General features: G+C 43.1%; 1 protein-coding gene across 3 annotated transcripts in view; it reads left to right on the top strand.

Moving 5' to 3' along the window:
• The window catches only part of maptb (microtubule-associated protein tau b), a 554,848-nt gene that overhangs the window by 86,404 nt on the left and 450,464 nt on the right, over positions 1–17,980 (top strand). For all 3 annotated transcript variants that reach the window (XM_068013095.1, XM_068013097.1, XM_068013094.1), the window contains one exon: positions 1,665–2,420. In XM_068013095.1, the coding sequence (XP_067869196.1) occupies positions 1,665–2,420 (756 nt within the window). The remainder of the gene's footprint in view (positions 1–1,664; positions 2,421–17,980) is intronic.

The following is a 17,980-nucleotide window of genomic DNA, read 5'->3' as shown; positions in this document are numbered from 1 at the left end:
CACATTAATCACACAGGCTCGCTCACTCTCAGCTTCAATGAACAGTCACCTCCATAAGGCCTGAGCCAGTTTACTAAAGAAGCAACAGTCATTCAGAATAAACAGCCCACAGTCAGCGGATATAGTCCTGATCAACCTCCTCAATTAAAGGGAATTCCCAAAGTGTGATCCAAAGATGATTGACGTTCAGGCAGTGTGTGGGCACTTTCATTAAAGGTCAGGACTGTGTACAAATCATCCCTTCTATTTGTGGGTAAATTTCCTGCAGCATCCTCGTGAATGGGCTGCAGCTTTCTTCATTCGAACCATCTTCATAATGTCAATGTTACTCCGAAACATACAGCCTGCCACTCACACACATCCTGACAACTCATCATCTCTATGGGGGAGCAGCGTCCAGGAAAATGGTGTCTGGGAAAATGGTGTCCGGGCACAGCAGTGTCTGGGGGAAGGAGTGTCTGGGGGAAGCAGTGTCTGGGGGGGAGCAGTGTCTGGGGGGAGCAGTGCCTGGGGGGTGCAGTGTCTTGGGGTCAGCAGTGTCTGGGGGGAGCAGTGTCTGGGGGGAGCAGTGCCTGGGGGGAGCAGTGTCTGGGGGTGGGAGCAGTGCCTGGGGGGAGCAGTGCCTGGGGAGAGCAGTGCCTGGGGGGGGCAGTGTCTTGGGGTCAGCAGTGGCTGGGTGGAGCGGTGTCTGGGGGTGGGTGTAGTGTCTGGGGGGAGCAGTGGCTGGGGGGAAGGAGTGTCTGGGGGTGGGTGCAGTGTCTGGGGGGAGCAGTGTCTGGGGGGAGCAGTGCCTGGGGGGGAGCAGTGTCTTGGGGATAGCAGTGTTTGGGGGGAGCAGTGTCTGGGGGGAGCAGTGTCTGGGGGGGAGCAGTGTCTGGGGGGAGCAGTGTCTGGGGGGGAGCAGTGTCTGGGTGGAGCAGTGTCTGGGGGGAGCAGTGTCTGGAGGGAAGCAGTGTCTGGGGGGAGCAGTGTCTGGGGGGGAGCAGTGTCTGGGTGGAGCAGTGTCTGGGGGGAGCAGTGTCTGGAGGGAAGCAGTGTCTGGGGGGAATTGTTTCTGTGGAGTTGGTGTATCCGCAGGGAGCAACAATGTCTGCGAACACAATTGTTTGCCAAGCACTAACTCACTAAATGTATTATTTGTTCTCAGGATTCAGTGTGTTTATTGTGTGCACTTTTGTTTATCCATTGACTCCATTGATTCTATGTGTCTTGTCTGCTGCTGGACCAATGATTCCAAAGGCTGATGGGTAAGGGCCTGCGAGCTGCCGCTAACCCCCGCCTATAACCTCAAAGTGTAGCAGGAACACTGTGTGGGCTGCCTTGATCTTCCAGGAAGATGCTCAATTGTTGTTTAGAGTTTCTGGCATGTTCTCCTAGCCCTCCCAATGGGAAGAGGATGCACAGCCGGGAAGAGTAGGGAAGGAGCTGGATGGAGTGATGAAGAGGCAGCTCATTGCACAGCCAATCACACTGTTTTTTTTATTTTGAGATGAGGCTGTTGTTTTTTAATGCCTGGTTTCCTCAGAGCTGTTGCCAACATGAAATGTCTTCATGGCCTCAGTGTTCTGTTGACATTGCCCTGTAGCTGCTTTTCTTTCCCTGTGTCAGAATTTCACCGGATAGTTCTCTTTGCTGAATTGCGGCATTTACTTCCCTAACAACAGAAGGAGAGGAGCAAACTCTGGCCTTTGTCGGAGTTCAGCAGAGCTACAGGCAGCAGAGCATTATCGAGAGGATGGGGGCTGAAATCGGCCCAAATGAGCAAACCAGTCCAATCCTTCAGGAACCGCTAATACCCCTGAGCATTGTATGCACTGAGGAGGTCGTGGCTATGACCCCTTCAGTTACCGAGGAGGCACTGCTCACTTTGGACAGTCCCAAGGAATTAAAAGTAGCTGTGGATATGTCTGGGCTGAAAGCATCAAACTTTGGATTTGAAGAGAGACAAATTAGTGTTGAACAAGAACTTCTTGATACAGGTCACGTAGTTCCAGGGGCCTCAGAGCAGTCCATAGACCTGGAGCTGACTGAGAGCATAGAACTGGAAATGGGAGGCCTTCCTCCCAAGGTTATTGAAGCATTGGACCTAGTTACTGGTGATGATGCAGGGGAATCAACAGAAGTGGCCCTGACAGAAGGGAATGTTCAAGAGGCTGAGGCTGACATGGATGCTACTGCACACCCAAAGCCAACTGAAGACAAGTGTGTGCAAGGTCTGGGCGATGCTGAGTTCAGAGAGTTGGCTGAGGAAGTCCAGCCTGCAGCTGATGAGTGTGGAGCAGCGAATCGGATTGTAGAGCTTGAAAACCATCAGCCACAGCCAGCCACTCAGGATGGAGCAATGCGCGCTGTCCAATTGCAAACACCGGGAATCCACAGAAGTGAGCGTGAAGAAGATCTGCCTGTGTCAACAGCAAAAGGTTTGTCCCTCCTTCATGTCCTGTCAGCCCCTTCCCTCTGTTGCTGTCTCTCTCTCTCTCTCTCTCGACATGTCCCTCTGCCTCTTGTTCCTTCTTCTTGCCGCCTGGAGCTCCCCAAACCGGAACTGCTGCCTCGCACTCTCGCTCTTGGCTTCAAACTCCGATTGCTTCTTCGCACAGATCTTCTGCTGCATGATGCATCATTGCATGTGTGACTGTCACATCCCGTGTCCTTCACCTGTTCTTTCTGTGCCTCCTTCTCACAGTGACACCCAAGAACACATCTTGTACTTTGGGTTATATTCTACAGCAGCAGCTTTATATCCATTGCATTTGCAAAGAACTGTGATTACCTCAGTCACCCAGAGAGGGAATAAAATTCTGGCAGCAGGAAGAAAGGGGAGCAGAATATTGAGAGCATGGGTGTTGTTGCCAGTCATAGGAATGTGACGGAAGCTGAGGTTCAGGACAGTGCCCACCATTTCGAGAGTATCTTTGTTAATGATTCAGGAGGAATCACCTCACTGAATCAGGGACTCCGAGACTCAAAAGCACAGAGACAGTAAAGATGTTGTGACTGACAATAGCTTTCAGTATTGGCTGGTCACTGCAGAAGGAAATGGGAAGCTGAGCACCTTTCCCCAGGGAGGGCCTGATTAGGGAGAGAGTAATAGGGTATGGGCAGGGTAGGATAAGGGGGTAGGAGCAGTGTAGGGGGATTGGAGCAGGACAGGGGGTGATAGGGGAGACTGGGCCAACACTAGCAGGTTGTGGGAGGGGAGCTGCAGAGGCTGTGTCAAGGCTTGAGTTATGCTGTTAACTGATGATGAGTTGGTTGAAATCCTGACTAACAAATGATCATCTCCACGTGGAGGCACAGAATAAATATCCTTCTGAATGATTGGCATCTGGTTTATGCTGTAGAGATTCCAGCAGCACACTAAAAAAAACAGCCACATGCTGCAGCCAGTATAAGCAACAGCTGGTCAGTCAGTAAGTTAATACGGGGAGGAGTCACTCAGCTCCATAAAATGTGAATGCAGACACACACCTATCAGAGAACAAGTTAACTCTGCTCTGTGTCCAACAAAACAGCCCATGGTGTAAGACAGTGCAGGAGCTGGGCAGCAGACTCTGTGTTCTAATCATATTGATTGATCGATTGGGGTGTGCCCCATGCCCTCACTGCGGGCATGTCGTGTACTGGTACTGAATGCCAAGTGTGGGTACGAGCGCTAGCTCAAAATACATTCATCCTTTCTCCCCAAATCACGGCTGTTTCTCTGCTTCTCTGTAGACCCTTTATTCTTCCCAAGACCCATATGCCTTATACCCAAAAATCCCTTCCGACTGCATGATAAACTGCCAGTCAGTCAGCTTTCATTCTACACTGTCACCTCAGCTGTCCTGACATGTTACAAATGCTTGGTGCCAATTCCTCTCTGCTACAGTACAGTGCTGCCTTTCCTATATCACCACTCTCACTTCTCATGTAAATTCCCATCCATCCTAGGCCATGACTATCAATATAAAAATATACACAGGGCAGCAATATAGGAATATAGAACAGTGACCACTTAAGGGCCTTGATTGGTCTGGGGCGGGCGGGCCATTTTTAGCCACCGTCACCCTGCGGAAGTGGCAGCAGAGGCAGGAGTGGGTCAGGAAGGGCCTCCAACCACCTTCCCGCTCTTTGGGGGGGCATAACATTCTGGCCTATGTCTGATCTGTGACCTAATTCCATATTCTCATCTTTGCCCCGTATCCCTTAATACCTGCCATTCAAATGACATAAGGGGAATTGAGGATAGTGTAGAAAAAAGGCATTGAAGTGGATGATCAGCCATGATCATATTGAATGGTGGGGCAGACTTGATGGGCTGAATGGCCTACTCCTGTTCCTATGTTCTTATGTTAACAATAATCTATCAATCTTAGATTTAAAATTAAAAATTGATCTAGCATCAATCGCCATTTGCGGAAGAGAGTTCCAAATTCTACCACCCTTTGTGTGTAGAATGATTCTAAACTTCACTCCTGACACGTCTGGATCTCCTCTTTTGAGTCCCCTGAGTCCGAGACTCCCCAGCCAGCGGAAATCCTTTCTCCCTATCTGTCCCTCTCAATATATGGAATACTTTGATCAAATCACCTGCTACCCTTCTAAATTCCAAGGAATACAACCCTGATTTGTGTAATTTCTCCTTGTAATTTAACCCTTGAAGTCCAGTAACAGTCTGGTAAATCTACATTGCACTCCCTCCAAGGCCAATATATCCTTCGTAAGGTGTGGTGCCCAGAACTGCTCAGTCTCCAGCTGTGGTCTAACAGGGTTTTGATTTGCTGAAGCATGACTTCTCTCCCCTTGTATTCTAGTCCTCTGGATATAAAGGCCAGCATTCTATTAGCCTTTTTGATTATTTTCTGGACTTGTTCATGACATTTTAATGATCAATGTACCTGGACCCCCAAGTCTCTTTGGACCCCCACTGTTTCTAGCTTTTCGCTATTTAAAATATACCCTGTTCTATCCTTTTAAGGTCCAAAGTGGGTAAGCTAACATTTGCCTACATTGAAATCCATTTGCCACAGTTTTACCCAGTCACTTGATCTATAAATATCTCTTTGTACTTTGACACTTCCATCCACACTGCTCACAATGTGGCCTATCTTTGTGCCATCGGCAAATTTCGATCAGTGGCTTTCTATCCCAGCATCTAAGTTGTTAATAAATATGATGAATAGCTGAGGCGCCAAAAAAAATCCATGTGGGAAACCACTAGTCACATCCTGCCAAATAGAGTACCTGCTCATTATTCCTAATCTCTCCCTCCTGCCACTCAACCAATATCCTAACCAGCTCAATTATTTCTCTTCAATTCCATGAACTTCAACTTTAGCAACCGTCTCTTATCAGGGACTTTATCAAATGCCTTTTGGAGTTCCATGTAAATAACATCCATAGACATCCCCCTGTCCACTACTTTAAAAAATTCAATCAGGTTTGTCAGGTATGACCTAAATTTTACCAATGGTTCAAGAACAGAGAGAACTTTGGAAGATACACAGAGCTACAATATACACCGAGCTACAATATACACAGAGCTACAATATATAGAGGAGCTCCAGTAGTCACAGGAACTGTAACAGTCACAGAAGCTACAATATACACAGGAACTACAATATACACAGGGACTACAATATACACAGGAGCTACAATATACACAGGGACTACAATATACACAGGGACTACAATTTACACAGAGCTACAATATATAGAGGAGCTCCAATAGTCACAGGAACTGTAACAGTCACAGAAGCTACAATATACACAGGAACTACAATATGCACAGGAGCTACATTACGCACACGAACAACAATATACACAGGGACTACGATATACACAGAGCTACAATATACACAGGAGCTACAATATGCACAGGAACTATAACATACACAGGGACTACAATATACAAAGGGGCTACAATATACACAAGAACTACAATATGCACAGGAACTACATTACGCACACGAACAACAATATACACAGGGAGTACAATATACACAGAGCTACAATATACGCAGGAGCTACAATATGCACAGGAAGTATAATATACATAGAGCTACAATATACACAGGGACTATAATATACACAGGAGCTACAATATGCACAGGAGGTACAATATCAACAGAATATACACAGGGACTACAATATATTCAGGGATTACAATATGCACAGGAGCACAAATATGCACATGAACTACAATATAAACAGGGACTATAATATACACAGGGACTATAATATACACAGGAGCTACAATGTGCACTGGAACTACAATATACACAGGAGCAACAATATAGCCAGGGGCTACAATATGCACACAAACTACAATGTGCAAAGTAACTACAATATACACAGGGACTGCAATATACACAGGGACTACAATATACACAGGAGCTACAATATGAACACAAAGTAGAATATACACAGGAGCTACAATATGCACCGGGACTACAAATTATACAGTAACTACGATGTACATAATAACTTCAATATACACAGTGACTACAATTTACACAGGGACTAGAATATACACAGGAACTACAATATACACAGTGACTACAATTTACACAGGGACTAGAATATACACAGGAACTACAATATACACAGTGACTACAATTTACACAGGGACTAGAATATACACAGGAACTACAATATACACAGGAGCTACAATATACACAGAGCTACAATATACACAGGGACTACAATATATACAGAGCTACAATCAAGAACTACATTATATACACAGGGGCAACAATATGCAGGGGAGGTACAATATCAACACAAATCAGAATATATACAGAATCTACAATATACATGGGGTCTACAATTTACACAGGGACCAAAATATGCACAGGGACTACAATATACATAGAGCTACAATATACTCAGGAGCTACAATATATTCAGGGATTACAATATGCACAGGAGCAAAAATATGCACACGAACTACAATATAAACAGGGACTACAATATACACAGGGACTATAATATACACAGGAACTACAATGTACACAGGGACTACAATTTACACAGGGACTATAATATACACAGGAACTACAATATACACAGGGACTATAATATACACAGGAACTACAATGTACACAGGGACTACAATATACACAGGGACTATAATATACACAGGAACTACAATATACACAGGGACTATAATATACACAGGAACTACAATGTACACAGGGACTACAATATACACAGGGACTATAATATACACAGGAACTACAATGTACACAGGGACTACAATTTACACAGGGACTATAATATACACAGGAGCTACAATGTGCACTGGAACTACAATATACACAGGAGCAACAATATATACAGAGCTACAATGTACACAAGAACTACAATATGTACATGGACTACAATATATACAGGGACAACAATTTGCACAGGAGGTACAATATCAACACAAATCAGAATATACACAGAAACTGCAATATACACAGGGTCTACAATTTACACAGGGACGATAATATACACAGGGACTACAATATACATAGAGCTACAATATACACAGGAGCTACAATATGTACAGGAGCTACAATATACACAGGGGCTATAATATACACAGGAGACTGCAATATATTCAGGGATTACAATATGCACACGAACTACAATTTACACAGGGACTACAATATTCACAGGGACTATAAATACACAGGAACTACAATATACACAGGGACTACAATTTACACAGGGACTACAATATTCACAGGGACTATAAATACACAGGAACTACAATATACACAGGGACTGCAATATACACAGGTCTACAATATACACAGTAACTACAATATAGACAGGGACTACAATATAAAGAGAGCTACAATATACACAGGAGCTACAGTATACACAGGAACTACAATATACACAGAGCTGCAATATACACAGGAACTAGAATATACATGGGGACTACAATATACACAGAGCTACAATATACACAGGAACTAGAATATACATGGGGACTACAATATACACAGAGCTACAATATACACAAGAACTACAATATACACAGGGACTACAATATATACAGAGCTACAATATACACAAGAACTACAATATACATAGGGACTACAATATATACAGAGCTACAATCAAGAACTACATCATATACACAGGGACTACAATATATACAGGGACAACAATATGCACAGGAGGCACAATATCAACACAAATCAGAATATACACAGAAACTACTATATACACAGGGTCTACAATTTACACAGGGACTATAATATGCACAGGGACTACAATATACATAGAGCTAGAATATACACAGGAGCTACAATATGTACAGGAGCTACAATATACACAGGAGCTACAATATACACAGGGACTACAATATACACAGGGACTACAATATATTCAGGGATTACAATATGCACAGGAGCAAAAATATGCACACGAACTACAATATAAACAGGGACTACAATATACACAGTGACTATAATATACACAGGAACTACAATATACACAGGGACTACAATTTACACAGGGACTATAATATACACAGGAGCTACAATGTGCACTGGAACTACAATATACACAGGAGCAAGAATATAGCCAGGGACTACTATATACACAGGAACTACAATATACACAGGTCTACAATATACACAGTAACTACAATATAGACAGGGACTACAACATAAAAGAGAGCTACAATATACACAGGAGCTACAGTATACACAGGAACTACAATATGCACAGGGACTACAATATACACAGGGACTACAATATACACAGGAGCTACAATAGACACAGGAATTACAACAGTCACAGGAACTACAATATGCACAGGGACTACAATATACACAGGGACTACAATATACACAGGAACTACAATATGCACAGGGACTACAATATACACATGACTGCAATATACACAGGGACTACAATATGCACAGGGACTACAATATACACAGGAACTACAATATGCACAGGGACTACAATATACACATGACTGCAATATACACAGGGACTACAATATACACAGGGACTACAATATGCACAGGGACTACAATATACACAGGGACTACAATATACACATGACTGCAATATACACAGGGACTACAATATGCACAGGGACTACAATATACACAGGAGCTACAAAATGCACTGAAGCTACTTCATACACAGGAGCAACAATATAACGAGGGACTACGATATACACAGCAGCTACAATGTGCACAGGAACTACAATATACTCAGGAGTTACAATATAAACAGGGTCTGCAATATACACAGGGAGTACACTGTAAATTGAGTTACAATATACACAGGAGCCACAACATAAACAAGGACTACAATAGACATGGGGACTACAATATACACAGAGCTATAATTTACACAAGAACTATAAGTCTCCCTCTGGTTCAGCGGGACGGTCTACATCTGAACCAGAGGGGGACTAACATCCTTGCTGGTGGGTTTGCTAGTGCTGTTGGGAGGAGTTTAAACTAATTTGGCAGGGGGAGGGGACGCAGACTCCTAGCAGAATAGGGACACAGCTAAACACAGGAAAGCAAACAAGTCAAAGGGAATACAGTGGAAGTAAGTTTCAAGGGAGTAAGACCAGGATGGAAGGCCTCTACTTTAATGCCAGGAGTATTGCAGTTAAAACGAAGAGTTAAGGGCAAGGATTGACACGTGGAATTGTGATATAGTAGCCATCACGGAGACATGGTTGAGGGAGGGGCAGGATTGGCAGCTCAATATCCCGGGACATAGAATCTTCAGGCGAGACAGAGGAGGGGGTAAAAGAGGAAGGGTATGCAATATTAGTTAAGGAGTCAGTTACTGCAGTAAGGAGAAATGATATCTTGGAGGAGGCATCAAATGAAGCTTTATGGGTAGAGTTTAGGAATAAAAAAGGGACAGCCACATTGCTAGGTGTTTATTATAGACCCCCAGATAATCAGCGGGAAATTGAGGAGCAAATACGTGCGCAATTTGCAGAGGTGTGTAAAAATAATAGGGTAATTATATTAGGTGATTTCAACTTTCCCAACATTAATTGGGATAGTCATCGTGTTAAGGGCTTAGACGGAGTGGAGTTCTTAAAATATATACAGGAGAACATTTTAGCTCAATATGTAGAGGATCCAACAAGGGAGGGTGCAGTGCTGGACCTAATTCTGAGGAATGAAGCCGGACAGGTGGTTGATGTGTTGGTGGGAGTGCATTTTGGTGATAGTGACCACAACATGGTACAATTTAAGCTTGTTATGGAGAAAGAAATAGACAAGTTGCAAAAAAAGGTTTTGGATTGGGGGAGAGCGAATTTTAGTAAAATAAGGCAGGATCTGGCCAAGGTAGACTGGAAAGAGTTACTTGTTGGGAAATCTACAGAAGAGCAGTGGGGGGCATTCAAAAAGGAAATGTGGAGGGTACAGGCCCAACATGTTCCGTCTAGGGTAATAAGTAGGAGCAACAAGCCCAGAGAACCATGGATGACCAGAAGCATTCAGGGTACGATGAGAAGGAAAAGAGAGGCTTTTAGCAAATACAAGAAGAGCAAATCAATGGAAGCATTAGTGGAATACAGAAAGTGCAGGATGGAGCTCAAGAAAGCAATTAGGAGAGCAAATAGGGGATATGAGAAAGCTCTGGCTGGTAAAAGTAGGAAAAATCCCAAGATATTCTATATGTATCTCAATGGGAAGAGGATAACCAGGGAAAGAGTAGGATCCATTAGGGACCAAGGGGGAAATCTGTGGGTGGAGCCAGAGGACGTTGGTAGGGTGTTGAATGAATACTTCACATCTGTCTTCACCCAAGAGAAAGAGGATGTAGATATGGAACTTAAAGAGAGAGAGACTGTGAGGTTCTTGAGCAAATTGTCATAGGGAGCGACAAGGTATTGGATCGTCCAGGTCCAGACGATTTGTGTCCCAGGATGCTGTGGGAGGCGAGGGTGGAGATTGCAGGGGCTCTGACCCTAATTTTTAATTCCTCTCTGGCCACAGGGGAGGTGCCAGAGGACTGGGGAACAGCTAATGTGGTCCCACTATTTCAGAAAGTTTGTAGAGATAAGCCAGGGAACTACAGACCAGTGAGTCTCACGTCAGTGGTAGGGAAACTATTGGAGAAAATTCTGAGGGAGAGAATCTATCTCCACTTGGAGAGGCAAAATTTGATTCGGAATAGTCAGCATGGCTTTGTCAGAGGGAGGTCATGCCTAACAAGTTTGATTGAATTTTTTGAGCATGTGACCAGGTGTGTAGATGAGGGTAGTGCAGTTGATGTAGTTTACATGGATTTTAGCAAAGCCTTTGACAAGGTCCCACATGGGAGACTTATCAAGAAAGCAAATGCACATGGGATACAAGGTAACTTGATAAGGTGGATTCAAAATTGGCTTCGCTGTAGGAGACAGAGAGTGATGACAGACGGCTGTTTTAGTGACTGGAAGCCAGTGTCCAGTGGCGTACCACAGGGATCTGTGCTGGGTCCCCTATTGTTTGTCATTTATACAAACGACATAGATGACTATGTGGGGGGTAGAATCAGTAAGTTCGCGGATGACACAAAGATTGGCCGAGTGGTTAACAGTGAGGTGGAGTGTCTTGGGTTACAGGAAGATATAGACGGGATGGTGAACTGGGCGGAAAAGTGGCAGATGGAATTTAACGCTGAAAATACACTTTGGAAGGAGTACTGTGACACGGAAGTATTCAACGAATGGCCTGACACTGTGAAGTTCCGAGGAACAAAGGGACCTTGGCGTGTTTGTCCATAGATCTCTGAAGGCAGAAGGGCAGGTTAATAGGGTGGTGAAAAAGGCATATGGGACACTTGCCTTTATCAATCGAGGCATAGATTACAAAAGCAGGGAGGTCATGTTGGAGTTGTATAGAACTTTGGTAAGGCCACAGCTGGAGTACTGTGTGCAATTCTGGTCACCACATTATAGGAAGGATGTGATTGCATTTGAGATGGTGCAGAGGCGATTCACCAGGATGTTGCCTGGGATGGAACATTTAAGCTATGAAGAGAGGTTGGATAGGCTTGGGTTGTTTTCACTGGAGCAGAGAAGACTGAGGGGTGACCTGATCGAGGTGTACAAGATTATGAGGGGCATGGACAGGGTGGATAGGGAGCAGCTGTTCCCCTTAGTTGAAGGGTCAGTTACGAGGGGTCACAAGTTTAAGGTGAGGGGCGGGAGGTTTAAGGGGGACTTGAGGAAGAACTTTTTACCTAGAGGGTGGTGACGGTCTGGAATGCCCTGCCTGGGAGAGTGGTAGATGCAGGTTGCCTCACATCCATTAAAAAGTACCTGGATGAGCACTTGGCATGTCACAACATTCAAGGCTATGGGCCAAGTGCTGGCAAATGGGATGAAGTAGACAGGTCAGGTGTTTTTAATGCATCGGTGCAGACTCGATGGGCCGAAGGGCTCTTCTGCACTGTATTATTCTGTGATTCTGTGATATAATACACACAGGGACTACAATATACACAGGGACTAGAATATACACAGAGCTACAATATACACAGGGACGATAGTATACACAGGGACTACAATATACACAGGGACTAGAATATACCCGTAGCTACAATATACACAGAAGCTACAATAGTCACAGGAACTACAATATATACAGGGACTACAATACACACAGGGACTACAATATACACAGGGACTATAATATGCACAGGAGCTACAATATGAACACAAACTAGCTTATACACAGGAGCTACAATATACACAAGGACTAAAATTTACACAGGGACAATAATATACACAGGGATTATAATATAAACGGGAGCTACAATGTACACAGCAACTACATTATGCACAGGAGCTATATTATGCACATGAACAACAATATACACAGGGACTACAATATAAACAGAGCTCCAATATACAATGGTGCTACAAAATGCACAGGAACTACAATATACACAGGGACTACAATATATACAGGGACAACAATATACACAGGAATTACAATATACACAGAGTTACAATATACACAGGAGCTACAATAATCACAGGAACTACAACAGTCACTGGAGCAACAATAAACACAGGAACTACAATATACAAAGGGACTACAATATGCACAGGGATTACAATATACACAGAGCTGAAATATACACCAGGATTACAGTATCCACAGGAGCTACGATGTACACAGGGACTACAACAACACAGGGACTACAATATACACAGAGCTACAATATACACAGGGAGCACAGTATACATAGGGACTACAATATATACAGGAGCTACAATATACACAGGGAGTACAATATACAGAGGGACTACAATTTACACAGGGACTATAATATATACAGGAGCTACAATATACACAGGGAGTACAATATGCACAGGGATTACAATATACACAGAGCTGAAATATACACCAGGATTACAGTATACACAGGAGCTACAATATACACAGGGACTACAGTATACACAGGAACTACAATATACACAGGAACTACAATGTACACCGGAACTACAATATGCGCAGGGACTACAATATGCACAGGAGATAAAATATACACAGGAAGGACACTATACACAGGGACTACAATATACACAGAGCCACAATATACATAGGAGCTGCAATATACACAGTGACTGCAATATACAAAGGAGGAACAATATACACAGGGACTACGATAAACACAGAACTACAATATAGGCAGGGAGCACAGTATACATAGGGACTACAATATATACAGGAGCTACAATATACACAGGGAGTGCAATTTACACAGGGACTATAATATAGACAGGAGCTACCATATACACAGGGAGTACAATATACAGAGGGACTATAATATGCACAGGAACTACAATATACACAGGGCCTACACTTTACATAGGGACTATAATATACACAGGAGCTACAATATACACAGGAACTACAATATACACAGGGACTACAAATTACACAGGTATTACAATATACACAGAGCTACAATATACACAGGAGTTACAATAGTCACAGGAACTACAACAGTCACAGGAGCTACAATATACACAGTAACTACAATATAGACAGGGACTACAATATAAAGAGAGCTACAATATACACAGGAGCTACAGTATACACAGGAACTACAATATACACAGAGCTGCAATATACACAGGAACTAGAATATACATGGGGACTACAATATACACAGAGCTACAATATACACAGGAACTAGAATATACATGGGGACTACAATATACACAGAGCTACAATATACACAAGAACTACAATATACACAGGGACTACAATATATACAGAGCTACAATATACACAAGAACTACAATATACATAGGGACTACAATATATACAGAGCTACAATCAAGAACTACATCATATACACAGGGACTACAATATATACAGGGACAACAATATGCACAGGAGGCACAATATCAACACAAATCAGAATATACACAGAAACTACTATATACACAGGGTCTACAATTTACACAGGGACTATAATATGCACAGGGACTACAATATACATAGAGCTAGAATATACACAGGAGCTACAATATGTACAGGAGCTACAATATACACAGGAGCTACAATATACACAGGGACTACAATATACACAGGGACTACAATATATTCAGGGATTACAATATGCACAGGAGCAAAAATATGCACACGAACTACAATATAAACAGGGACTACAATATACACAGTGACTATAATATACACAGGAACTACAATATACACAGGGACTACAATTTACACAGGGACTATAATATACACAGGAGCTACAATGTGCACTGGAACTACAATATACACAGGAGCAAGAATATAGCCAGGGACTACTATATACACAGGAACTACAATATACACAGGTCTACAATATACACAGTAACTACAATATAGACAGGGACTACAACATAAAAGAGAGCTACAATATACACAGGAGCTACAGTATACACAGGAACTACAATATACACAGGGACTACAATATACACAGGGACTACAATATACACAGGAGCTACAATAGACACAGGAATTACAACAGTCACAGGAACTACAATATGCTCAGGAACTACAATATGCACAGGGACTACAATATACACATGACTGCAATATACACAGGGACTACAATATACACAGGGACTACAATATACACAGGGACTACAATATACACAGGAGCTACAATAGACACAGGAATTACAACAGTCACAGGAACTACAATATGCTCAGGAACTACAATATGCACAGGAACTACAATATGCACAGGAACTACAATATGCACAGGGACTACAATATACACATGACTGCAATATACACAGGGACTACAATATGCACAGGGACTACAATATACACAGGAACTACAATATGCACAGGGACTACAATATACACATGACTGCAATATACACAGGGACTACAATATGCACAGGGACTACAATATACACAGGAACTACAATATGCACAGGGACTACAATATACACATGACTGCAATATACACAGGGACTACAATATACACAGGGACTACAATATGCACAGGGACTACAATATACACAGGGACTACAATATACACATGACTGCAATATACACAGGGACTACAATATGCACAGGGACTACAATATACACAGGAGCTACAAAATGCACTGAAGCTACTTCATACACAGGAGCAACAATATAACGAGGGACTACGATATACACAGCAGCTACAATGTGCACAGGAACTACAATATACTCAGGAGTTACAATATAAACAGGGTCTGCAATATACACAGGGAGTACACTGTAAATTGAGTTACAATATACACAGGAGCCACAACATAAACAAGGACTACAATAGACATGGGGACTACAATATACACAGAGCTATAATTTACACAAGAACTATAAGTCTCCCTCTGGTTCAGCGGGACGGTCTACATCTGAACCAGAGGGGGACTAACATCCTTGCTGGTGGGTTTGCTAGTGCTGTTGGGAGGAGTTTAAACTAATTTGGCAGGGGGAGGGGACGCAGACTCCTAGCAGAATAGGGACACAGCTAAACACAGGAAAGCAAACAAGTCAAAGGGAATACAGTGGAAGTAAGTTTCAAGGGAGTAAGACCAGGATGGAAGGCCTCTACTTTAATGCCAGGAGTATTGCAGTTAAAACGAAGAGTTAAGGGCAAGGATTGACACGTGGAATTGTGATATAGTAGCCATCACGGAGACATGGTTGAGGGAGGGGCAGGATTGGCAGCTCAATATCCCGGGATATAGAATCTTCAGGCGAGACAGAGGAGGGGGTAAAAGAGGAAGGGTATGCAATATTAGTTAAGGAGTCAGTTACTGCAGTAAGGAGAAATGATATCTTGGAGGAGGCATCAAATGAAGCTTTATGGGTAGAGTTTAGGAATAAAAAAGGGACAGCCACATTGCTAGGTGTTTATTATAGACCCCCAGATAATCAGCGGGAAATTGAGGAGCAAATACGTGCGCAATTTGCAGAGGTGTGTAAAAATAATAGGGTAATTATATTAGGTGATTTCAACTTTCCCAACATTAATTGGGATAGTCATCGTGTTAAGGGCTTAGACGGAGTGGAGTTCTTAAAATATATACAGGAGAACATTTTAGCTCAATATGTAGAGGATCCAACAAGGGAGGGTGCAGTGCTGGACCTAATTCTGAGGAATGAAGCCGGACAGGTGGTTGATGTGTTGGTGGGAGTGCATTTTGGTGATAGTGACCACAACATGGTACAATTTAAGCTTGTTATGGAGAAAGAAATAGACAAGTTGCAAAAAAAGGTTTTGGATTGGGGGAGAGCGAATTTTAGTAAAATAAGGCAGGATCTGGCCAAGGTAGACTGGAAAGAGTTACTTGTTGGGAAATCTACAGAAGAGCAGTGGGGGGCATTTAAAAAGGAAATGTGGAGGGTACAGGCCCAACATGTTCCGTCTAGGGTAATAAGTAGGAGCAACAAGCCCAGAGAACCATGGATGACCAGAAGCATTCAGGGTACGATGAGAAGGAAAAGAGAGGCTTTTAGCAAATACAAGAAGAGCAAATCAATGGAAGCATTAGTGGAATACAGAAAGTGCAGGATGGAGCTCAAGAAAGCAATTAGGAGAGCAAATAGGGGATATGAGAAAGCTCTGGCTGGTAAAAGTAGGAAAAATCCCAAGATATTCTATATGTATCTCAATGGGAAGAGGATAACCAGGGAAAGAGTAGGATCCATTAGGGACCAAGGGGGAAATCTGTGGGTGGAGCCAGAGGACGTTGGTAGGGTGTTGAATGAATACTTCACATCTGTCTTCACCCAAGAGAAAGAGGATGTAGATATGGAACTTAAAGAGAGAGAGACTGTGAGGTTCTTGAGCAAATTGTCATAGGGAGCGACAAGGTATTGGATCGTCCAGGTCCAGACGATTTGTGTCCCAGGATGCTGTGGGAGGCGAGGGTGGAGATTGCAGGGGCTCTGACCCTAATTTTTAATTCCTCTCTGGCCACAGGGGAGGTGCCAGAGGACTGGGGAACAGCTAATGTGGTCCCACTATTTCAGAAAGTTTGTAGAGATAAGCCAGGGAACTACAGACCAGTGAGTCTCACGTCAGTGGTAGGGAAACTATTGGAGAAAATTCTGAGGGAGAGAATCTATCTCCACTTGGAGAGGCAAAATTTGATTCGGAATAGTCAGCATGGCTTTGTCAGAGGGAGGTCATGCCTAACAAGTTTGATTGAATTTTTTGAGCATGTGACCAGGTGTGTAGATGAGGGTAGTGCAGTTGATGTAGTTTACATGGATTTTAGCAAAGCCTTTGACAAGGTCCCACATGGGAGACTTATCAAGAAAGCAAATGCACATGGGATACAAGGTAACTTGATAAGGTGGATTCAAAATTGGCTTCGCTGTAGGAGACAGAGAGTGATGACAGACGGCTGTTTTAGTGACTGGAAGCCAGTGTCCAGTGGCGTACCACAGGGATCTGTGCTGGGTCCCCTATTGTTTGTCATTTATACAAACGACATAGATGACTATGTGGGGGGTAGAATCAG

The sequence above is a fragment of the Heterodontus francisci genome, chromosome 33, assembly GCF_036365525.1.
Source record: "Heterodontus francisci isolate sHetFra1 chromosome 33, sHetFra1.hap1, whole genome shotgun sequence".
Classification (NCBI taxonomy): domain Eukaryota; kingdom Metazoa; phylum Chordata; class Chondrichthyes; order Heterodontiformes; family Heterodontidae; genus Heterodontus; species Heterodontus francisci.
Note: the sequence above shows the minus strand (reverse complement) of the source record. Positions and strands in the feature narration are given on the sequence as shown.